Consider the following 24574-nt stretch of genomic DNA (forward strand, 5'->3'; position numbering starts at 1 on the left):
ATATTTAAGTATATCTTTTCATGGGACAACACTGACAAAAAGACACTTTGACACAATGAAAAGTAGTCTGTGTGCAGCTTATATAACAGTGTAAATTTATTCTTCCCTCAAAATAACTCAATATACAGCCATTAATGTCTAAATCACCGGCAACAAAAGTGAGTACACCCCTTAGTGAAAGTTCCTGAAGTGTCAATGTTTTGTGTGGCCACCATTATTTCCCAGAACTGCCTTAACTTAACGGCATGGAGTTTACCAGAGCTTCACAGGTTGCCACTGGAATGCTTTTCCACTCCTCCATGACGACATCACGGAGCTGGCGGATATTCGAGACTTTGCGCTCCTCCACCTTCCGCTTGAGGATGCCCCAAAGATGTTCTATTGGGTTTAGGTCTGGAGACCATCACCTTTACCCTCAGCCTCTTCAATAAAGCAGTGGTCGTCTTAGAGGTGTGTTTGGGGTCATTATCATGCTGGAACACTGCCCTGCGACCCAGTTTCCGGAGGGATGGGATCATGCTCTGCTTCAGTATTTCACAGTACATATTGGAGTTCATGTGTCCCTCAATGAAATGTAACTCCCCAACACCTGCTGCACCCATGCAGCCCCAGACCATGGCATTCCCACCACCATGCTTGACTGTAGGCATGACACACTTATCTTTGTACTCCTCACCTGATTGCCGCCACACATGCTTGAGACCATCTGAACCAAACAAATTAATCTTGGTCTCATCAGACCATAGGACATGGTTCCAGTAATCCATGTCCTTTGTTGACATGTCTTCAGCAAACTGTTTGCGGGCTTTCTTGTGTAGAGACTTCAGAAGAGGCTTTCTTCTGGGGTGACAGCCATGCAGACCAATTTGATGTAGTGTGCGGCGTATGGTCTGAGCACTGACAGGCTGACCCCCCACCTTTTCAATCTCTGCAGCAATGCTGACAGCACTCCTGCGCCTATCTTTCAAAGACAGCAGTTGGATGTGACGCTGAGCACGTGCACTCAGCTTCTTTGGACGACCAACGCGAGGTCTGTTCTGAGTGGACCCTGCTCTTTTAAAACGCTGGATGATCTTGGCCACTGTGCTGCAGCTCAGTTTCAGGGTGTTGGCAATCTTCTTGTAGCCTTGGCCATCTTCATGTAGCGCAACAATTCGTCTTTTAAGATCCTCAGAGAGTTCTTTGCCATGAGGTGCCATGTTGGAACTTTCAGTGACCAGTATGAGAGAGTGTGAGAGCTGTACTACTAAATTGAACACACCTGCTCCCTATGCACACCTGAGACCTAGTAACACTAATGAGTCACATGACATTTTGGAGGGAAAATGACAAGCAGTGCTCAATTTGGACATTTAGGGGTGTAGTCTCTTAGGGGTGTACTCACTTTTGTTGCCGGTGGTTTAGACATTAATGGCTGTATATTGAGTTATTTTGAGAGAAGAATAAATTTACACTGTTATATAAGCTGCACACAGACTACTTTTCATTGTGTCAAAGTGTCATTTTGTCAGTGTTGTCCCATGAAAAGATATACTTAAATATCTGCAGAAATGTGAGGGGTGTACTCACTTTTGTGATACACTGTACCATGATTATATCATATATATGTAAATACAAGCTCACGATGGCTCTCTGAGCAGCGCTAGTTTAAAGAACACTACTTTAGGACCCTGGAGTAAATAACCATAAGCCGTCTGTAAAGCATGGTGGAGGAGGAACGATAATCAGCGCTGTTTGTTTTGCAGTTTGAGTTCCCACAGATGTGAAAGTAAGAGCCACACTTCACCTTGCAGATGCTCTTACAGCGGAATCGAAGCAAATCCCTGCAGTCGTGTTATAAAATCCACTGGACAACGTGAAGCGTGAGATCTGGTACCGCAGGAACGTAGAACCTCCGTGTTAATGCACTCGGGTGTTTTCGGATGTGATGTTCGGATGTGACGCATGAACGTTTCCGGGAGGGATGGGCGTGTGTTCGCGTCCCGGTCGGTCAGAGCCAGATCTCGTCACTGCTCGTGCTGCTCACTTTGTAGATGTAACCGACCATGGGGTATCGAGCGAAACCTGAGAACGACAACAACAATCAGGACGTTACGGACCGGACAGACGGACGGACGTCAGCATGGAGAAGAACGTGTATGAACCTCCGAGTGCACTTCAAACACACACTTTCAGATGTGGTGACCCCTGACCTCTGGCCGCGTAAGCCAACGAGAGGTCCTCTTCCTCGTCCGGCTCTCCGGGCTTCCGTGTTAGCGTGCTCTGCTTGGAGGTCGGAGGCGGTCCTGTTAGAAACGCAAACATCCAAACACGTCAAACACTAGGATCTGATTACGTTCATTTAGTTCTCATCACTAATCACTTCATCCTGACCTCAAATATACAAATTTAAGCTCCTTAATCCTTAATTTAATTTGATTTAGTCACAAATTTAAGCTGCTTTGGATAAAATTGTCCTTTAAATTCTGTAAACATAAATTTATTAATAATGAATGGTGTTTTTTTATTCAGCTCTCGTTTATGTCTATGATGCATTTTAGTCTATAATTAATTGATGGATTATTGTATTATATTTTTATTTTTTACCCATATTTATTTATTTATTTATTTTTATATATTTATTATTTATTTTTATTTCTTAAATTCTTGTCAGTGTGTTTTGATTAGGTTCTGAATCGTTCCTGCACTTGATTCAGTTTCAGTTCGACTCTCTGTTTGCTCCACGTTTCTTCTGGTAAGTCGGGGACGGCACGGTGGTTCGGTGGGTAGCACTGTCGCATTACAGCAAAAAGGTCCTGGGTTTAATTCCCAGTCCTTTGTGAAGTCTGTGTGGAGTTTGCATGTTCTCCATGTGTCTGTGTGGGTTTCCTCCGGGTGATCCGGTTTCCTCCTACAGTGTGTGGGTTCTGTGAGGGACTGGCAACCTGTCCAGGGTGTTTCCCGCTTTTAGCCCCAGTAAGTGACCCTGATCAGGATAAAGAAAGGGTAAAAACAGACAGTGAATGAATGAATATATGTTGATTTGCTTACTCTATCCTGGTCAGGGTCACTGCGGGTCCACTGGGCGTAAGGCAGGAAGACACTGGACAGCCGATACAGCCAATCATGTCTGTGTACACAACTAACTGGTTGATAGCAGTGCTGAGATTCAAACCCGGATCTCAGAGGTGGTGTGTTAGAGTAATAGCGTAATATTTGTTGATGTTTTTTTATTTATATATACTGTATATATAAGCAGTCCAGGGTTAAGGGTTTTGCTCAGGGGTCCAACAGTGGCAGGGATGAACTGGCAACCTTTTAATTACTAGTTCAATATCTTAATTGATGAGCTACTCCGACCTTAACTGATTCAGTGTGTCGTTCTTATATTTGCATTTTTAATACTGATTCGTTCACACATTCGATGTTTGATTCATTCATGTATTTATTTGATGAACTGATGACATGATGCTCTCTCACCTTCACAGATTCGACTGAACCCGTGTGGTTCCTGAGCGGTACTGATCCGACCCCCTATTTTTCTTTATTGAATTTGCACGTTCAATTAGAATTAGTGTTTGATTAAATGCAGATTCGATTGATGTGAACAACTCTCTGATCCGATTCATGCGAACGACTCTCTGATTCGATTCATGCAAACGACTTTCTGATCCGATTCATTTGAACAACTCTCTGATTCGATTCATGCAAACGACTCTCTGATCCGATTCATTTTCACGACTCTCTGATCCGATTCATTCACACGACTCTCTGATCCGATTCATTCACACGACTCTCTGACCCGATTCGTGAACAGATCTGGTGATTCAGAAGGATCGAACCTTTGCAGAGAGAGCTGTGCTCGTTGAGCGGGACGTTGGAGGGCAGCGACATGTTTTCTCGCGGCAGGTAGATTCCGTTCACCTGCACCCTGTCCGAGTCGTTACTGAAAACACACACACACACACACACACATATACACACACACACACACACACACACATACACACACACACACACACACACACACACACACACATACACACACACACACACACACACACACACACACATACACACACACACACCACACACACACACACACACACACCACACACACACACACACACATACACACACACACACACACACACATACACACACACACACACACACACACCACACACACACACACACACACACCACACACACACACACACACATACACACACACACACACACACATACACACACACACACCACACACACACACACACACACACACACACACACTGTAATCTGTGCACACGCCCTCAGTTCAGTACAGACGGGGATTGTGGAGCATTTTTAATCATTAATAATAAATAAAATGATTAAGTGAAAGTCGACGTACCGTTTGCGGGTCATTGCGATCGCCACGGGTTCCTCTGAAAACACACATCATAAAAACGATGAAGAAACAAACAGGAAGGAATTCTGTTCTCTTTATAAAACATGAATCGATATGTTGTGGGTTCGGGTTCCGGCGTACCGAGGACTTTGCTTTTATCCTTGTGCAGAAGACAGAGAACCATCAGGGTGAGGATGAGGAGGGTGACGAAGCCTGCGACCCCGCCCGTGACGATCCCGAGCACCGGCACCTCCACCCGCGACTGCAGGAACTCTGGAACGTTTAATAATCAAGTTTAACGATCATGTTTTTCATCTGATTCCACTAGATGGCGCCGTCCAAACTCCTACCAACCTTTACTAAAGAGTCCATAGATAATCGGGACTTGGAAATGACTAAAGGGACTTAAACATTCAACGGGGAGAACAACTACAAATTACCAATTGGTCATTTCTGAGGGCCGCTGCAACAGCAACTCCTACTGACCTACTGTCCTAATGTTTTACCATCCTGCTGACTGACTGTCCTACTGTCTTAATGTCCTACTGACCATCTGTCTGACTGTCCTACTGTCCTCCCATCCTACTGTCCTACTGACCCACTGTCCTACTGACCAACTGACCCACTGTCCTACTGACCCACTGTCCTAATGTCCTACTGACCCACTGTCCTAATGTCCTACCATCCTACTGACCCACTGCCTTCTATCCTACTGTCCCACTGTCATACTGTTCTACTGTCCTACTGACCCACTGACCAACTGACCCACTGTCCTACTGACCCACTGTCCTAATGTCCTACTGACCCACTGTCTTACTGTCCTACTGACCCACTGTCCTAATGTCCTACCATCCTACTGACCCACTGCCTTCTATCCTACTGACCCACTGTCCTACTGTCTTACTGTCCTACTGACCCACTGTCCTAATGTCCTAATAACCTTATGTCCTACTGTCCTGTTGTTCTACTGACCTACTGATCAACTGACCAACTGACTTAATATCCCACGGTCCTTCTGTTCTACTGACCAACTGTCCTACTGACCTAATGTCTTTCTGTCTTATTGTCCTAATGTCCTACTGACCTACTGACCCAATGTTCTACTGTCCTACTAACACACTCCCCTACTGACCTACTGAACTACTGACCAACTGTCCTACTGTCCTACTGACCAGTGGTGAAGGTATACACAGAGCATAAGATGTTTTACAGTATGTGTCCAGCGTGGTCACTTCACGTGTTGGAGGAGACGTGTGCTAGTCTGCAGCCCTCCAAATAGGGACAGATGCTAATAATGTCGTGCCAGTACATGTTATAACACTGTTATGATCACCTACACCAGTACATGTTATAACACTGTTATGATCACCTACACCAGCACATGTTATAACACTGTTATGATCACCTACACCAGCACATGTTATAACACTGTTATGATCACCTACACCAGTACATGTTATAACACTGTTATGATCACCTACACCAGCACATGTTATAACACTGTTATGATCACCTACACCAGCACATGTTATAACACTGTTATGATCACCTACACCAGCACATGACAGACTCATGACATGTTTACGTCCATGCGCTCCAAGGTTTCTAACATTCAGCGCTCAGGGTCACTCATTAACGCACCGAATAAACCAACAAGCATCAATAATACGATTTAATTAATAAAAGAAACTCAATTTATTTCCAGATTACCTGACAGGGTGAGGTTAGTGTGGGCGGAGCCGAGACTGTTATTCACGCTGACCGAGACGTTTCCCGGGACGCTGCTGAGCATGACCTGCAGGCTGTGATTGGCCAGCCAGGGGTAGCTCCGCGAGTCCAGGATGAGGAAGTCCGAGGTGTTGGCCACCAGCTGACCGGAATGATCCACCCAGGTGATGGTGGCGGGGGGGTTGGAGCGGACCAGAGCGAAGAGGACCAGGGAGAGGCCGGGGTCAGAGGTCTCGCTGTAGTGAGCGTTTACTCGCAGGATCTCCGGCTGAACTGATGAAGAAATGATCATGAATATTAAGTTAACATCAACTTACAAAGTACCGGTACACACTCTGAACAACTGAGGGTTAAGGGCCTTGCTCAAGGGCCCAACAGCAGCAACCTGGCAGTGGTGGGGCTTGAACCAGTGACCTACGCCTCACCCTTCACCTCACGACACCTGAGGCGCTTTCAAACCTTCCCTGAAGTTCACTCGCTATTTTCTGCCCCGTGTGTTCTCTAGAAAGCTTTTGGGTAATAACACTCTGGTGGACTGAGTAGCTGGCCTAGTTACACCCTAGTTACACCCTAGTTACACCGTTCCTTTATTTCTATTTTTTGATGACTTGTTTCATAAGATCCTACTGAACTATAATCCTACTGTCTCACTGTCTTACTGACCCACTGACCTACTGTCTCACTGTCTTACTGACCCACTGACCTACTGTCTCACTGTCTTACTGACCCACTGTCCTACTGTCTCACTGTCTTACTGACCCACTGACCTACTGTCTCACTGTCTTACTGACCCACTGACCTACTGTCTCACTGTCTTACTGACCCACTGACCTACTGTCTCACTGTCTTACTGACCCACTGTCTTACTGTCTTACTGTTTTACTGACCCACTGTCCTAATGTTCTTCTGTCCTACTGACCCACTGTCCTAATGTCCTACTGACCTACTGTTTTAATGCCCTACTGACCCACTGTCTTAATGTTCTTCTGTCCTACTGACCCACTGTCCTAATGTCCTACTGACCTACTGTTTTAATGCCCTACTGACCCACTGTCTTAATGTTCTTCTGTCCTACTGACCCACTGTCCTAATGTCCTACTGACCCACTGTCCTAATGTCCTACTGACCCACTGTCTCACTGTTTTACTGTCTTACTGACCCACTGTCCTAATGTTCTTCTGTCCTACTGTCCTAATGTCCTACTGACCCACTGTCCTAATGTACTACTGACCTACTGTTTTAATGCCCTACTGTCCCACTGTCCTAATGTTCTTCTGTCCTGCTGATCCACTGTCCTAATGTCCTACTGTCCTACTGACCTACTGTCCTACTGACCTACTGTCCCACTGACCTACTGTTCTACTGTCTTAATGTCCTACTGTCCTACTGACCTACTGTCCTACTGACCTACTGTCCCACTGACCTACTGTTCTTCTGTCCTACTGTCCCACTGACCTACTGTCCTACTGACCTACTGTCCCACTGACCTACTGTTCTACTGTCTTAATGTCCTACTGTCCTACTGACCTACTGTCCTACTGACCCACTGTCCTAATGTCCCACTGACCTACTGTCTTAATGTCCTACTGTCCTACTGACCTACTGTCCTTCCTTCTTTAGAAAGCTGTTGGGTTGTAACTCTCTGGTGGACTGAGTAGCTGGACCGAGCAGGCTCAGTTAAACCTGATTTCATGTTGCTTTGTGTTTTCCAGGTTCTGTTTTTCTCCTTTAATAGTTTCCCTCAACTGTTCCAGTATGCTGCTAGCACAGCTAGCTCCAACGCTTCGTTCCTTTATTTCTATTTTTTTGATGACACGTTTGATGAGACTCACACTGAACGTTGAGGACGACGGTGGCGTTGTAGCTCTGTCCACCTCCCGGGTTGGCGGCGGCGCACACCAGCTCCCGGTCCCACTTCCGGGGCCTCAGAGTGAAGGTGCTGTTCCTCTCCGAACTGTACCTGAGGGTACCGCGGTCGTCCGGAGAGTTCATCACCAGCCGCCCGACCCCTCGGCTGCCCGTCACCTCGCTCTGCCTCTCGCCGTTCAGGTACCAGGTCAGCAGGGGAGGGGACTGAGAGTTCCAGCCCTCTGATTGGCAGTCGAAGTTGTGAGTGACGTTTTCCTGCACCGTGACCTTGGAGTGTTTGTGCCCGTTTATCCTGGGCGCGGGTTCGAGCGCGTCTGTAAGGGAAGCATTTAAAAAAGCGTCAGTTCTATTAACATGCATTAATTTTATTAAAACATCCATGAATAATGATGCACTTGATATTATAGTGAGTACATTATGGTGTCCCACAAGGCTCTGTTGTGGCCTCACAAATGCAGTTTACACATGTGATCACTTCAGGCATGTAATAGTGGACTGTTTAGAATGCAAATATTATGTGGTATCCCTCAAGGCTCAGTTCTGGGCCCTATTTGTCTTTTTGGTTTTATTTATTTATTCATTTTTAAACATTAATAAATTTGTTTCAAGACTCACAACTTTAACGTCCCTTTGAACCCTTTAAAAATGACCTAGACGCCCTATAAACCCATATAAGCAACACTGTGTTTAACACGTAAACCATGAGGATGTTTTGCATCGTCGGATTCAGTACCTGTCCACGTCCAGCTTAATGTGTTCAGGAGCAGAAGGAAGGACCTCACCCCCCTCCAAAAACACACAGACCCCATCCTGTCCTGTGTCAGGGGCAAAAATGAGACATAAAGGCACTATTTAATCATAAAACTTAATAAAAACAGATTCCAGAAAATAGATTATTAGAAGGTTACAGGATGTTAATTATTTATTTCACTAAATGACACTTTAGACACGCCCCCTCCGACACATATGCAGCACTGACCGCTTCTTTTTACCTGCACCGGGGTTCATACGGAGATCCGTATCGTGCACAAAGAGTCACACACCGATCTCCGTTATCCCCCGTCTCTGTGCTGTGCAGCACCATCGATCAGCCAGCAGAGGGCGTAACTGCAGCACTTATGAGGAATACGACCCTCCCACCCTCGGACCAGCCTATCATTGTCTGTGTAGACGCTCGACTGGCTGGTAGCAAAACTGAGGTCGAACAGGGTCCCAACCCTCCCCTTCCCAGATGTGGCTAATCATGTCTGTGTAGATGCCCGGCTGGCCGATAGCACCACTAAGATTTAAACCAGGATCCCACTGCTCTCCTAAACCTCACTAAGCGCCTTAATGGTAATTTATAAATATTAAACCAGGGCTAAATGTACAATGTTAAGAGTAAAATATTGAACTGAAGAAAGAAAACGGAAATAAAAAGTTAAAAAGGAGAACATGCTAAAGCTTCTGTCTCTGATGTACAAAATCTGATCTGATCTGGACTGTAACTGATAGGACTGACTGACTGATGCTCTCTGTGAATATGCGTAACGCCAAGGGCAGCCATGTTGTTCTAATAGACACTCACTACAAATACACACAACCTTCAGTCCAACACACACACACACACACACACACACACGTGAAATCACAAAGCTTTACCTTGTATATAGAAATGAACAAAGAACTGCATCACACACACACACACGCAGTGATGCAGCTTCATGATCACAGCTATCGATACATGGCAATACGGATATCTGCATCACACACACACACACTAACCTGAGTGCAGAATGCTGCTGTGTTTCAGGTTTGCGTGGATCCATGCATGCCTGCAGGACAAGAAGCTCGGCTCTCAGCACACACACACACACACACACACACACACACACACTCCCGCTGCAGCATGCACAGCGCAGACTCCGTCACAGCCAATCGTGTGTGTGTAGAGGAATCATACACTGATGCTGACCACCAGTCACCTTCACATCCCTCTACTATAAACAATATTATTATTATTATTATCTTTTATTTCATGAACATCACTGGTTCTTTACTGGTTCTTTACTGGTTCTTCACTGGTTCACCCTCCCCCCAGTCCCAGAAACCCATCGGCTCCATCAGTGCTTGATTTCTGCGGCCTGAAAAGCCTCTGCAGTGCAGAACGTCAAAGCGCACGGAGAGAAGAAACACGAGGCTTTCATAAATCATCATAAAGGATCACTACTGAGTAATATTTATTATTAATATTATTATTTATAATAATAAACAATGATATTTATTTATATTGTTATTACTATTTATTATATTATTATTACAATTAGCTTTTATTGTTGTTACTACGTATAATAATTACAATTTTTTATTACTATTATTACTACTGTATTTTATTATTATTATTATATTATTCTTACTATTTATTATTACTCTTAAGGTATTTATTTTATTACTGTTTATTTTTATTGTTGTTACCATTTACAATAATAATTATTATTTATTCATTTTTAAATACTATTTATTTGTATTATTATTGTTACTATTTATAATAATTGAATAATAATAATCGGTTTCTTAACCGCTTATCCACTTAGCGTCCTTTGGGTCGGTGCTGGAGCCTATCCCAGCTTTTCAATGGGAGCAAGGCACACGGTAACACCCTGGACGGGGCACCAGTCCATCGCAGGGCACACACACACTCACCTATATTCAATTCAATTCAGTGTCTCCAATTATCCAGACTGCATGCTTTTGGACTGTAGGAGGAAACCGGAGCTCCCAGAGGTAACCCACGTCGACACGGGGAGAACATGCAAACTCCACACAGAAAGGACCCGGACCACCCCACCTGGGGATCGAACCCAGGACCTTCTTGTTGTGAGGCGTCATTATTTGTTTATTATTGTTTTCTGAAACCTCAGTGAAGTTCACGGCTGGGATCAGGAACAGGAGAAACTCTCGACTCAAACGCACCGCGTCTCTTCTTCTTGTAGGTGCAGATGAGCTGAGACTGTTAATGAAGCTAAAAAATGACTGAAGAAGCTCCAGAGAGGACAAGACCAGCATCCGCTTCAGGAAGATCCACACGTTCCACCACAGCAGCAGAAATCCTACATTCGTATTTATATAAACACGACATTCGAGTAATTGAGGACTGATTTTTGTTTATTTGGTTTGTGTGTGAAGGTGCTGTAATGTTTCTTTCTCTGCTGAACTGGTCAGATGATTTTCAGGTCTGGACGGAGCAGAACAAACTCCAGCTGGAGAAGATGATGAAGGACGTGATGTGATGTGGGAGCTTCCGACACTGAAGTTTATTTAATGACTGAGAACTGATCTTGTTTCTTCATTTAAATCATGAAGATCTTATAGCTGATGGAGCGAACAGTTCAGGTTCCTCATCGTCTCCAGCAGCTACGTCATCCAGCCGAGAGCTCAGGATCACGATATATATCGATATAAACACACCGATATATCGTCCCACACTCGACTCCAGCAGTCCCATCACACCCATCAGAAATAATCACTCCACTGATCTCAGTTTTATTTCTTTATTTATATATATTTATTATTCATCTCAGTTTTGGAATTCTTTTTTTAAACCATCGTTGCACTTTAGTATTTTTTTGGACTCCAAAACAAAAACGAAACGAGAAAAAAAGGAAGAAACGAAACAGACGAAATGAAATGAAGTGAAAGAGAGAGCAGGAGGAGCGAGGATGCTGCGTTCATCAAGTGACCCAGCATGCACCAAGGGCTCGACAGAAACTCATGGACACACACACACACACTTATCACCACCTGTAAACAGTCTCGATCCTTATGGAATCTGTAAAGCACTTTTTACCACTTTGTACAAAGGTGTCCCGTCCCAAATCTCACCCTGTACACTCCAGTGTGCACTTCACAGCCAGAGTAATTCAGCCACTTTTAAAAAAGAGACCTACATATTTAAAATAAAAAGATCAAACCATTGATGATCATGTCCCTGTTTTACATGTGCTGGTTCACCGAAATGGTAAATATTCCCAGCATTGAGGCTTCGTCCCTAATCTCAACCTCGACGTTCTCTACTGCACCCTTCAGACCAAGTGCACTCAAACCAAGACCTGAATTCTTTGTGTGTTTTGATTAGGATTGGGAATTTTTCTTCATCTGATGTAGGGGAACGGTCCCCAACATCTCCCCTCAGACCAAGCTTTATAATATATAATAATAACCATCGGCAAATGGTTCCGTCCTAAATCTCACTCTTACTGGATCCGAGGCTAAATAAATTAATATGAAATCATTAAAACTTTTTGTTTTAATCTATATAGGTTAACTCTCCACAAATGATCATCTCCTCTATTGCTCTCTTTACTTGTACACTCTGTAGGGTGGAGTTACGGTGCACTAGAACTTCAAGCCTAGGTCTCAGCCCATAGTCTTGTTCCGAATCTCAGCTGTAGTGCACTCGAAATGCATCTTACCAATCCAGTCCAGCCTGGTGAGCAACAACTGTAATGGTTCAGGCCCAAATCTTTTCCTTACACTTGAAATGTTCGGGATGAAGTGAATCCTAAACTGAGTGCACACAGGGGTTGAGATTGCAACACGTATCGCACCATATTCTTACACCCTTCAAATCGTGCAGATTTCATAAATGCTGAACGATCAATAATGAAAACACTCAGCTGAAGTTCCGATGGTTCCTCTGACCACGGTCTCGTCCCTAAATCTTGTCCTTAGTTTACAGATTCCTCAGGCTGCGTTCACATGATACGCGGCAGAACCACTGACCACGCCTCTGCGCGTCCTCCAGCTCTGCAGCTCCGCAGCATGGATTTCACCGCTCCCTGAACCGGACGCCGACCTTTTTAAAGCGCCGAACTCGATTCTCACTGTTCCACGCTGTTCCACTGTAAATCGGAACCACGGCACCGCCAGCAAAATCTGTCACAGCGACTAGTGAGCTGTGGAACAGTGAGAGCAGCCTCACGTTTCCTCATCATGGAGTAAATTTAATATTATATCATTTAACCCCAAATTAACCAAAGAATGAAGATTCATGACGTGGCTTTTTGCTGGGTTCTGCAGAGCGTTCATACCAAACTGCTTGTGAATAAACCGTTAATACAGCTCAGCGGTACAGCCGGCAGGAAACGGTCTCGCTGTGTATCATGTAAACGCCGGTATCATCATGTGAACACTAGTCGTGATGGTTAACTGGGAATTTCAGTTCGATAGTAGAAGTGTGTGTGCGCGTGTGTGTGTGTGTGTGCGTGTGTGTGTGTGTGCGTTCAGACGTGGTGAACAGCCGTGACAGAGCGACAACAAGAAATAAAACTAATCACACTCCTCGCCTCACATCAGGGGAGAGAAATAAAACCGACATCACATCGACGAGACGTCCGGAAAATGACATTTAAAGTAAAATATATAAAACATATGCACACGGAAAGCGTACAGAAATGGCATCGGCGATCTATACATGGCGTCACTGTACAGGAAGAAGAAGAAACGTGTTAAAATACTCAAGATGCACTACACGCTACCGTCACGGCCGCCGAGACGGACAGACAGACAGACAGACAGAGCGAGAGAGGGTGAGAGAGAAATGGAATGAATAAAACAGATCTGGTGACGAGCGGGGCGAAGCTAAGAGAGCGCGGGATTAAGAAAATAAAGCTCGCTTAAACTGAAAGTGCAGATTTTTTTTTTTAAAGTTTGCAACACCGAACTGTTTTATCTCTGTAATAATAATAATAATAATATTAACTGTCATTATAATATTATAACCATAAAACTTCTCTTACAGAAAACAATAATAATAATATTAATAATAATAATGATCATAATTCCTACGTGAACGTTAGCCGTAAAAATGCATTTAAAAAATAAACAAACAAACAAACAAACAAACAAACAAACAGAAGCGAAACCCAGATGGAGAAGGAGACGAAACGAATGAGCGCCGCTCGTCCTGTGCCGCGGTTTTGAGAAGTCCCCGGTGGAGCGCGTCCACCCCCGCTGGCCCGTCGGAGTGGACCGCTCCGCCCCGGGCTGCCATCGGAGACGCTCCGGAATAATCCACTGTAGCGCCGAGAACGGGGGGGGGGGAGGAAGAACAAAATGCTGAATGCTCCCCCCCCCAATCCCGTTCCGTTCGGAGATAAAGCACAGGCTTTGATGTGAAATACTTTGGGTTTGTAACCGTGTGTGTGTGTGTGTGTGTGTGTGTGTGTGTGTGTGTGTGTGTGTGTGTGTGTGTGTGTGATTCTATCTATAAGAACGTGTCGACGTAAGACCGTGTGCGGAGTCTCGATACGACAACATTGATGAGACAGAGAGGGCGGGTCCAGAGAGCTTATGGTCGGTCGGTCGGTCGGGCGGGGTCACGGGGGCGACGCCCGATTTATCCAATCAAGAGTTGTTTGAAGGCGGGCACACACACACACACACACACACGAGGGGGGTTTGGCATGATGCAGCTGAACACAGGAGACAGATGTGGAGCTTTATACACACTGCACACACACACCTGAGAGAGAGAGAGAGAGAGAGAGAGAGAGAGAGAGAGAGAGAGAGAGAGAGAGAGAGAGAGAGAGAGAGAGAGAGAGAGAGGTTAGGAATTAACTACCATCTGGTAAAATCAGCTATAAACTGCACTGAATGAAAGAAGGAGCACCAAACACCCCGCCCCACCCCACCACACCCCTGCTGAGAGTTACCGGTGGTGTTAGACGCCAGCCTGCTCCATGCTGTACTGAAGGTCCTGGGGTTTGTAGGTGAGCAGCATGTCGCTGGTGCAGGAGGACGGATAACATGCAGCCGAGTGCAGCTCCTCGTCCACGTTACACACTGCGCACACACACACACACACACACACCATTACATAAATACACACACATATACATACATAACGCCTGCAAAAGTATTCAGCCTCTAAACCAGCCTTTCTCAACCGGGGTGCCATCTGGGTTCATCAGGGGTGCCCTCGAAAATATTCTGATAATGATGAGTCGCGCCTCTGGGAGCCGTTATATATATATTTTTATTTCTGCACCCATTCCGCTTCCATCAGTAGAGGGAATCAATCAGTCATAATAAGAGCTGTTTACTGTCGAAATTCAAATCCGAAAACGGAGAGCGGAGAGCGAGACACACACACACACACACACACACACACACACACACACACACAGAGAGAGAGAGAGAGAGAGAGACACACACACACACACACACACACACACACACAGAGAGAGAGAGAGAGAGAGACACACACACACACACACACAGAGAGAGAGAGAGCGAGAGAGAGACACACACACACACAGAGAGAGAGCGCGAGAGAGACACACACACACACACAGAGAGAGAGCGCGAGAGACACACACACACACAGAGAGCGAGAGAGACACACACACACACACAGAGAGCGAGAGAGACACACACACACACACACAGAGAGCGAGAGAGACACACACACACACACACAGAGAGAGAGAGAGAGACACACACACACACACACAGAGAGAGAGAGAGAGACACACACACACACACACAGAGAGAGCGAGAGAGACACACACACACACACACACAGAGAGAGAGAGAGAGACACACACACACACACAGAGAGAGCGAGAGAGACACACACACACACACACACAGAGAGCGCAAGAGACACACACACACACAGAGAGAGCGAGAGAGACACACACACACACACACAGAGAGCGCAAGAGACACACACACACACACACACACACAGAGAGAGAGAGAGAGACACACACACACACAGAGAGCACAAGAGACACACACACACACAGAGAGAGCGAGAGAGACACACACACACACACACACAGAGAGCGCGAGAGACACACACACACACACACACACAGAGCGCAAGAGACACACACACACACAGAGAGAGAGCGAGAGAGAGACACACACACACACACACACAGAGAGAGAGAGAGAGACACACACACACACACACACACAGAGAGAGCGCGAGAGACACACACACACACACACACACACAGAGAGAGAGCACGAGAGACACACACACACACACACACACACACACACACACACACACACACACACACACACACACACAACTGATCATTACTGTAAATATTATAATTTGTATTGTTATTATTTTGCACTGTTTTTATTAATATTTTATTCAATTTTATATTTTTGCACATGTAACTGTTCTGTATATATTTGTTCTTTCTCATTGTTATTTTTATTATTTCTCTGTAACTGAGCTTTGGCAATACGAACGTCCTTATTTGTCCTGCCAGTAAGGCTTCTTTTTGAGTTGAGAGAGCCGTAACCGAGCTACAGAGAGAACATGCAGAAAAGAAGCAGTGCTCTTAGTATAATGACAAATAATTGAGAAATAAACTATAAACATGTTTAATTGTGTTAAATCCGATTCGTTTATGGCGCGAACTGAGCTTTTCGAGTCTAACTTACATCAAGAACAAGTACAGGGAGCGACTGAGGGCTCTGGACCAGGAGCTCCGCGTCTGCCTCTCATCCATCCCTGCCAGAATAGGGCGACTGTGTGCATCATCCCAGGCTCAGGTTTCCCATTAAAAGTAAGTCACGTTTACCCCTCCCTCCCTAAATGACACCTTATGGTGTGTGTGCGTGTGTGTTAGCAGTCCGAGGGATGCAGAGTGTACGTCTTTTAATACATTTTAGACTTTTACATACTTTTAAAGGGTGCCGTGACTGCTCTAAGCTATTTACTAATAACAACACATTAAAGGCAGAGCACAACGTAGGCCACTGTCCAGTGCCCCTGGAGCTGGGATTCGAACACACAATCTTCTGGCTGTAAACCCACAGCTCTACCCACTAATAACAGAAAAGCTGCAGCTTCCACTCTGACCGAGTTAAAAGCAGAATTCAGTGGCTGTGACTGACGTTCATGGAAGCACCACGTACAAGATGTTACACCAAAACATCACGGGAGCAGCACGTTCATACGCCTTCGTGCTGCGTCCCGTCAAAAGCCCTCGGATCAGCCCTACAGGAGCACGCCGCCGTACCGCTCACTCTGCGCAGACGTGGGAAGGTCGCCTTATCCCAGTATATCCCTAAATCTAACGAACTCCCTCCCCGATGATCCGAAGGCTCTGGATGATCTTTGCGTATTTAAGAGGCGGATGAAGACCCTCGTGTTTAGACTAGCTTTTAATTCAGGTTTGTTTATTAGGATTATAACGTGATGTTTTACACTGTGGTTACATCATGACAGGAACGGTCGTTACTCATCACACAAGATTCATCAGTTCACGAGGTTCTATCAAACAGTTATGGATAATTTAGTGTCTCCAATTTACCTCACGTGCACGTCTTTGGACTGTGGGAGGAAACCGGAGCACCCAGAGGAAACCCACGCAGATAGAACAGAAAGAACATGCAAACTCCACACAGAAAGGATCAGGACCTTCTTGCTGTGAGGCCACAGTGCTACCCACCGAGCCACCATGCCGCCCTTTTAATTCATGTTTTATTCCTTTTAACACGTACATCTGTGCTTTTAAAACGCTTCTTTTCTTTGTTTTTACTGCTTTTAATGTTGCATTTGTAATTAACGATGTTATCGGGATTCAGCAGCAAACTGCCAGTCTGGTCAGGGTTGATGGAAAATGATTGGTGGGGATTACAGAGAGTAAAGCACTTTTTACCACTTTGTACAAAGGTGTCCCATCCCAAATCTCACCCTGTACACTCCAGTGTGCACTTCACAGCCAGAGTAATTCAGCCACTTTTAAAAAAAGAGACCTACATATTTAAAATAAAAAGATCAAACCATTGATGATCATGTCCCTGTTTCACATGTGCTGGTTCACCGAAATGGTAAATATTCCCAGTATTGAGGCTTCGTCCCTAATCTCAACCTCGACGTTCTCTACTGCACCCTTCAGACCAAGTGCACTCAAACCAAGACCTGAATTCTTTGTGTGTTTTGATTAGGATTGGGAATTTTTCTTCATTGATGTAGGGGAACGGTCCCCAACATCTCCCCTCAGACCAAGCTTTATAATATATAATAATAACCATCGGCAAATGGTTCCGTCCTAAACCTCACTCTTACTGGATCCGAGGCTAAATAAATTAATATGAAATCATTAAACTTTTTGTTTTAATCTATAAAGGTTAACTCTCCAGTCTCTTTTAACATGTACACCTGCGCTTTTAACACGGTTCTTTTCTTTATTTTTACTGCTTTTTAAAGATGTTATCGGGATTCAATTCAGTCTGGTCAGGGTTGATGGAAAATGATTGGTGGGGATTACAGAGATCGTTGATGGGAACCTGAAATTGACCCGCCACCATGTTTCACAGCACAGAGTAAATAAGAGAGTGAGGGTTTAAAATTCAATCCAGTTACTTGCAGGTCATTTCGGTCTCTTAAAATGCGGGGGATTTGACTTGTGGGTGAGTGTGGGTTGGGGGGCTGAATACTATAGTACAGAGGATGTACGTGGACACAGGTACAGACCCGATTCCTCCCTCTGGTGCAGCTGCTGACTCCCGGCCAGTGACGACTGGCTGAGGATGTCCGACATGCGGGCGGAGCTCAACGCCTTCCCGGCCAATAAGCTCATTCCAGACATGGACTCCGCCTGCTCCTGTAGAGGTGAGAGATTCGAACATGAGCAGTGAGTTTGGGATTGTGTAATAAGCCTGTGTGTGTGTGTGTGTGTGTGTGTGTGTGTGTGTGTGTGTCGTACATAGACGTCGTCTGCCGTCTGGATGGTGTGGTGGCGCTGGAGCGGGGCTCTGGAGCGATACGACTCTCCCTGACCGGAACGAGGATTAGCCTCCATCACCACTACAGACAAACAAACCACTTTAATTCATATACACACACGTTCAGACCCTTTATTTAACACTTTTAAAGCTTATTGGGTTCTAAGTTTCTAAGCGTCGTCACTTGGATTTAGGCAGTTTATCCCATTCGTCATCTCGAACATCTCAAGTCATGCCACAGATCCCTGATATGATTTAAGTCTGGGCTATGTCTGGACCACCCAAGGAGAAGATGTTTCAAAATCGGCTGCAGTCTTCCAGTCTCTAACATGGCACGATGCCGCCACCACCATGTTTCACGGGGCAGATTGTATTAGCCAGATTCTTTCCAAGCTAACTTTAGTTCTGCCATTACGATCTGATGTCCAACAGGTTCTCCGATCACTGCACAGGACCTTTGGAGCTCCTTAAGACTGACTGGCTCTTTCTTACCTCCTTCGTCAAGGCCCGTCAAATTTATTTCAAAGCGCTTTTTACAAAATCCAGGACCGACAGACCAAAAACCCCCTGTTGAGCAAGCCAAGGGCGACAGTGGCAGGAAAACCCCGCTTAAAATTACAGGAAGAAACCCTGGACCTCCATTCTCCTTGATTGGATGACCAATCCTAGGAGCACCCGGAGCCCTGGATGTTGTATTATACCCCTGCCCTGCCCTGCCCTGCCCTAATCTGTGCCCTGCCAGAATGTGCCCCCTATAGGTCAGGGTCAAACTGTGTCCAACCAATTGAAATGTCATCGGGTGAGGCTCGGTTGAGTCGTACACACATCTCAAGGGTCTGAACGTCTCTATAGACGTGTTACGCCGGTCACCTCTCTGCGGTGTCGTCGTGGTAACCTTGGCCAGCAAGCCGTCGTGGTAGGCGGAGACGTCGTCCTCCTCCATGCTCTCGGAGTGAGCCAGGGGCGGGACCTGGCATTCGGAGGGCGAGGTCCGGATCTGCAGCAGGTGGTGGTGGTGATGGTAGTGCGTTGGGGGTGGAGGCTGGGCGGCGGGCGGGGCCTGGGTGGGCTCCAGCATCAGTAGATTGTCACCGTAGTCCTGCGGGTGAGACAGTAAGGGCTGAACGACGTGCCGAATTCCAGACGAGCCGATTAAACGAAGGAACGATTCGTACCTGACCGAGCAGGAGGCCGTCGCCGTACTCCGGTGGTGGGGGTGGCGCCGGATTGCTGCCGCCGCTCGGCATGGAGGGCACGCCGACGACCCGCGAGCGCTTGAGCAGGTTGGCGAGGTCGTGCGGCGTCAGGCGCGGGTCGGCGTGGCCGGTCAGCGAGTGGCGCGGCGAGAGCAGACCCTGCAGGACCGGCGTGACGTGGTGTTGGTGCTGCTGCTGCTGCGCCAGCCGGTACTCCAGCGCCGTCGGGGACAGCAGGGCCTGCTGCAGGGCCGAGGGGCTGCCGTAAGCGGAGTAACCGTCCAGGCCGGGCACCTTGAGGCTCGCCGCCTGGGCGTAGGGGTTGTAGGTACCCGTGGTGACGTGCGTGCTGAACTGGGCGTGATCGTACGCCGACGTCGAGCAATGGAAACGACCCAGGCTGCGACTGCCATGAAACACACACACACACACACACACACACACACACGGTTTTAAACAAAGATCATGCTGTCCCTTTTCTGGAATTAAAGAGGTGCTATAAGGTTTGGGACACAGCCTAACAGACTTAAGCATCGTATTTTCTCATACGTATGCTGTTTGTGCTGTTTGAGACACAGCCAACGACCCACACTTAAGTTTGCTCACAGGCTGGTTCAGGGGTAACTGCAATACCACAGTTCTACCACAGGGGCGCTATTTGTACCTCCGACATCAACTGTACCTCGTGTACGGTATGTACAGGGTGGTCCGAAAGAAAGACTTTTACAGACGTGAGCAAATAAATAAATAAGTAAATAAAGTAATATGATAAAAACAGACGCATTAAGAAAGAAAAGAAAAATTAAAAGGACTAAAAATGAGTAGAAATAGAAACCGAGTGGTGCCCAGAGTCCGTTCCCCCGTCATTCACCTGTGCATTTCGGCGTTGTCGGCACTCAGCTGCTTTCCCAGCACTCTGTGACACGGCGTCGCCAAAAAACTCTGTCTCTGCGCCACGCCCCCCAGCTCCACCTCCTGCACCTGAATGGTCACGGGCTGCTGCTGGGCCAGGCCGACCGCTCCGTGCCCGGGTGGCTGCTGGGGCGGCTGACTGGCGAGGGCCATGCAGGGGTGGGCGGTCGGAGGTGGACTGTTGCCTGAAGACTGGTACAGATCCGAGCCGTGCTGGAAGGGTCCACCTGGAAATGGTGGGGAAAATATAATATAAATATAATATAATATAATTAAAAATAAACATGTATACACCAGCAGAACTACAACACAACAAAAAGGTTTTTTTGTTGTTGTTTATTTATTTATTTATTACAGGCGTGTGATTTCTATTTGTTGGTTTGAGGATTTTTTGTACACATAATGGCAACCCAGGCATCATATAAAGACGAACAGCATCACCTAAGGACAAACGTGATTGTGAAGCGGGTTGCCAGATTTTTCAGCATTCAGCACCAGCTTACTAGATTGTGTTCGGATACGTTCACGATTCTGGCGACAGTGCGTTTACCGTGTGCCTGCATCATCCCCTGGCTACCTGGTGGAGGACTCTGATTGGCTGAGCTGAACAGGTGGTTGCTGGGATGTGTAGGTGGCGGACTAGAAGGCTGTATGTGCAACCTGAAAGAGAGAACGTGGGTACGTGAACTAAACACTGATCTAGTGTGTTTCGTACAAGTGTGTGTGTGTGTGTGTGTGTGTGTACCTTTGAAGCTGGTGGGTAAGATGACTGGGCTGGTTTTCTCCGTGTCCCAAAGAAAGGGCCTGTATTGCAAAAAAACGATGTAAGTTTGCGTAAATACTACACACGCTCAAAAGTATGTGGACACCTGACCGTGAGCTTGTAGTAAAATCCCTCAAGTCTGCGCCCATCAATCAACACACGGGCCAGATTAAGACACGTCTTTACGGGAATGGCCATGTGCACAAGGCACAGTCATGCTAAAACGTGAAAGGGCCTTCCCTAAACTGGTGTCATGAAATTAAAAGCATACCCTGCATTTATTAGAATTGATGTTATGCACCTGTGGCTGAAACACTCAAATTCAATCACTAAAAGGGGTGTCCACATACTTCTGTCCCCATAGTTATAACAGCCGCCAATCTGAGAAGGCTGCTCAAGACTTTGTAGCATGTCTGCGGGAATTTGTGCCCCTTCAGTCAAACCGAAAAGGGTTAAAACTGTCCCTGACGAGGCCAAATTTATAAATAAACGAATCTTGTATAATTACACCTTTATACAGATTAAACATCAACCAGAATTTATTTACGTGTGAAAGGAACTCCGTTGGTTGCTCCGCACTCACATATGACCGGCTGGTAGCATCACGGGGACTCGAACCTGAAATGTGTGTCCTGATTTGGTGTGTGTGTGTGTGTGTGTGTGTGTGTGTACCTGTATTTGCTGGTGTAGGATCTGTTGTTCTTGCTGGTAGAGGATGTGCTGCTGCTGTGTGTGCTCCAGTAGCTTCTCGTCTTGTGGTGCAGCGTACATCTTCTGTAGCTGCTCACACTCCTAACACACAATAAGACACGTGGTCATGTACAGGTGCGTACGCTGGTACTGGTGCGTACTGGTATGATACTGGTACGACTGGAGGCACCTGTTTGAGCTGTTTGATTTCTAGCTGGGCTTTGAACGCCTGGATGGTTGCGGCCCCGTCTGAGAAGCGGCGTACAGGAGAGAAGCGCTCCATGGGCAGGTGCAGCGTGTTACAGTCCTTGTAGGACGACCTGGACCAACACACGGAGAGGAACGCTGATCAGCAGAAGCACGACTCTTAAACGTGTAATAATTTCAGCTTAACTAACTAACCTAGCCTAAACATATCTGATTGAAGACCTAGACTAGAGTGTCACACTAACTAGTACCCCTGAACCAAGTCAACCAATCAGGTACCCAGGATCACACCACCGTCCATGATTTAGTGACCCAAAACCAAGTCAAAGTCTACAGATCAGTCGCCCTGCATCTAGTCTAAGACCAATCCCCCCCCCACCCCCCCCCCACCCCAAGCTGACGGACCAGTTGCCCTAAAGAAAGTCATGCTCAAAAGTAAACCAGCAGTAATCCCAGTCCAGATGACTGACTTCTGATTCTTCTAGACCTAATCAATAAGTTCTTCCTCCTGATTCTGCTTCGGTTAACTGTGATGTAACTAAACTGAACAGATGTTGAAGCTGGGTTCATTTGTTGCCCTGCACCGAGCTTATGAAGAACATTACAGTCCCGACGGAACGCCCGAGCATCCACCAGGGACTAACCCTACCTTCAGAGTGGGTGAATTCGGTGACATAAGATTGTTATGCAAATTAGGAGCGAAGCGATGTGGCAATTACCAATAAAAATTGAGCACTGAGCAAAGCGCTTTACACGCTTTATCTCTGCTACCCCCCCCCCCCGAGATAATCGTTCCTACTACAGATGGAGGAAAAACTCACTGTCGTGGCGTCAAACTTCCACTAATAGATGCAGCGATTGTAAGGAACAAACACAGTTTTCTGGTCATGTTGACCGCACAGGCAGTGACGGACTAAACAGGGATGAAATTTATAGACGAGTGATTTACCTCCAGAAATGTTATTTTTAGCAGGAACACGTCTGATCTGGGATCAGATTGTTTTGTAACGCAAGCCAGTATTTAATTTTTTAGAACAACGCTGCTGGTGTGGACGCAGGTCGATCAGCGAGACAAAAGGCGATGAGTTGCAGCCAGTCTGAACGCAGGGTAAGAAGTAGAAGTATTAGTGCTATAGAAGTACTATTCTACTCCATAAAATTAAAAACAGGACTAGTCTAGTTTTTTCTACATGTAGCTACTAGACCAACCTGATCAAATAATTATCCTGGATCAAAACAACTGAGTAGTTAGCCTAGATAATACTGGTCACATGAGTAAACCAAGGAGTAACAACATAAAAAAGCAGTAAATAGTTAAACTTAGTCCTATGTGGTTATCCAGGACTAAATGGATCAGACAAATCCAACAGATTCTCTGGACCAAAGTGATCAAGTACATAGATGGATCGAAGAAATCAGGCAGGTTCTACAGACCAGACGAATTCAAGTCACTTCCCTGGATCTGGTTTTTCCAGGACCGAAGCGGACCAAACGACATTAAATACACGATGCTTTAAACAGCTCTCTAAATTACCGTCTGCAATCGAATGAGAGGTGAAGGTCATGGGGTCACGAGTATAAGGTCAGGAGAATCAAGTCATGCATGTCATGCAGCAGTCAGGCAGTCCATGCTAAATCTCAGCTTCAAAGAAGTGCATCGATCTAACAGTACTGAGCGCGTCCGGAACAAGCGGTCAGGCCAAGGTCAAACTCGAGTGCATGCGCGTCACTCACACTCTCTGAGCCCTAACCCTGAGTGTGTGTGTGTGTGTGTGTGTGTGTGTGTGTGTTCCCTCACCGTGAGTGCTCGGGGATCCAGCCCCGCGCCCGTGCTCTCTGTATGTCGTTGGAGAGCTCGGCGGACGTGTAGCTCGCTGCATTGTGTGTCGTGTGTCGTTTGGAGCTGTTCGCCAAGTACCTGTGCCGTGGGAGGGGGGGCGGGGCAAAGACAGGAAGCAGCACCGATCAGCTCTCAGGATAGGCTGACTCTCCGACCGGCGGACCTCGCGGTCCAGTCGGAAGACAGAAGGCCTCCTTTGCTTTTTAATGTTTTTAATTGTTGTTATTGTTGTCATTATTAACGTCGTTTAGCGAAGCTTA

The 24574-nt window shown here is 46.3% G+C and overlaps 2 protein-coding genes across 4 annotated transcripts in view; both read right to left on the reverse strand.

Moving 5' to 3' along the window:
* Positions 1-1675: 1675 nt before the first annotated feature.
* Positions 1676-8775, reverse strand: LOC134334291 (transmembrane protein 25). Its single transcript, XM_063016532.1, has 8 exons — positions 8700-8775; positions 7930-8280; positions 6080-6370; positions 4511-4642; positions 4373-4406; positions 3822-3925; positions 2193-2285; positions 1676-2064 (listed from the first exon to the last, which is right to left on the reverse strand). The coding sequence occupies exons 1-8, from the start codon at positions 8773-8775 to the stop codon at positions 1991-1993; spliced, it is 1155 nt and encodes a 384-aa protein (XP_062872602.1). The 3' UTR covers positions 1676-1990.
* A 2707-nt stretch (positions 8776-11482) lies between these two features.
* Positions 11483-24574, reverse strand: part of sik3 (SIK family kinase 3) — a 40127-nt gene continuing 27035 nt past the window's right edge. Inside the window, exons 15-26 of one of the 3 annotated variants that reach the window (XM_063017268.1) lie at positions 24273-24392; positions 22458-22587; positions 22250-22369; positions 21560-21618; positions 21392-21474; positions 20774-21041; positions 19882-20308; positions 19577-19805; positions 18688-18788; positions 18456-18585; positions 14659-14788; positions 11483-14468 (exon numbers count right to left, since the gene is read on the reverse strand). In XM_063017268.1, the coding sequence (XP_062873338.1) occupies positions 14667-14788; positions 18456-18585; positions 18688-18788; positions 19577-19805; positions 19882-20308; positions 20774-21041; positions 21392-21474; positions 21560-21618; positions 22250-22369; positions 22458-22587; positions 24273-24392 (1789 nt within the window). In that variant the 3' untranslated portion in view covers positions 11483-14468; positions 14659-14666. Of the gene's footprint in view, positions 14469-14658; positions 14789-18455; positions 18586-18687; positions 18789-19576; positions 19806-19881; positions 20309-20773; positions 21042-21364; positions 21475-21559; positions 21619-22249; positions 22370-22457; positions 22588-24272; positions 24393-24574 lie in introns of all 3 variants that reach the window. The other 2 variants (XM_063017267.1, XM_063017269.1) reach the window with 2 other exon arrangements.

Source organism: Trichomycterus rosablanca, chromosome 20, assembly GCF_030014385.1.
Source record: "Trichomycterus rosablanca isolate fTriRos1 chromosome 20, fTriRos1.hap1, whole genome shotgun sequence".
NCBI lineage: Eukaryota > Metazoa > Chordata > Actinopteri > Siluriformes > Trichomycteridae > Trichomycterus > Trichomycterus rosablanca.

Excerpts from the sequence above, each read along its gene's own strand:
- LOC134334291 (XM_063016532.1), bottom strand. The coding sequence starts at position 8,775 with ATGGGGTCTGTGTGTTTTTGGAGGGGGGTGAGGTCCTTCCTTCTGCTC. Across the intron at positions 8,281-8,699 it reads ATTAAGCTGGACGTGGACAG|ACGCGCTCGAACCCGCGCCC; the intron begins GTACTGAATCCG and ends CTTCCCTTACAG. Across the intron at positions 4,407-4,510 it reads GGATAAAAGCAAAGTCCTCG|AGGAACCCGTGGCGATCGCA; the intron begins GTACGCCGGAAC and ends GTGTGTTTTCAG.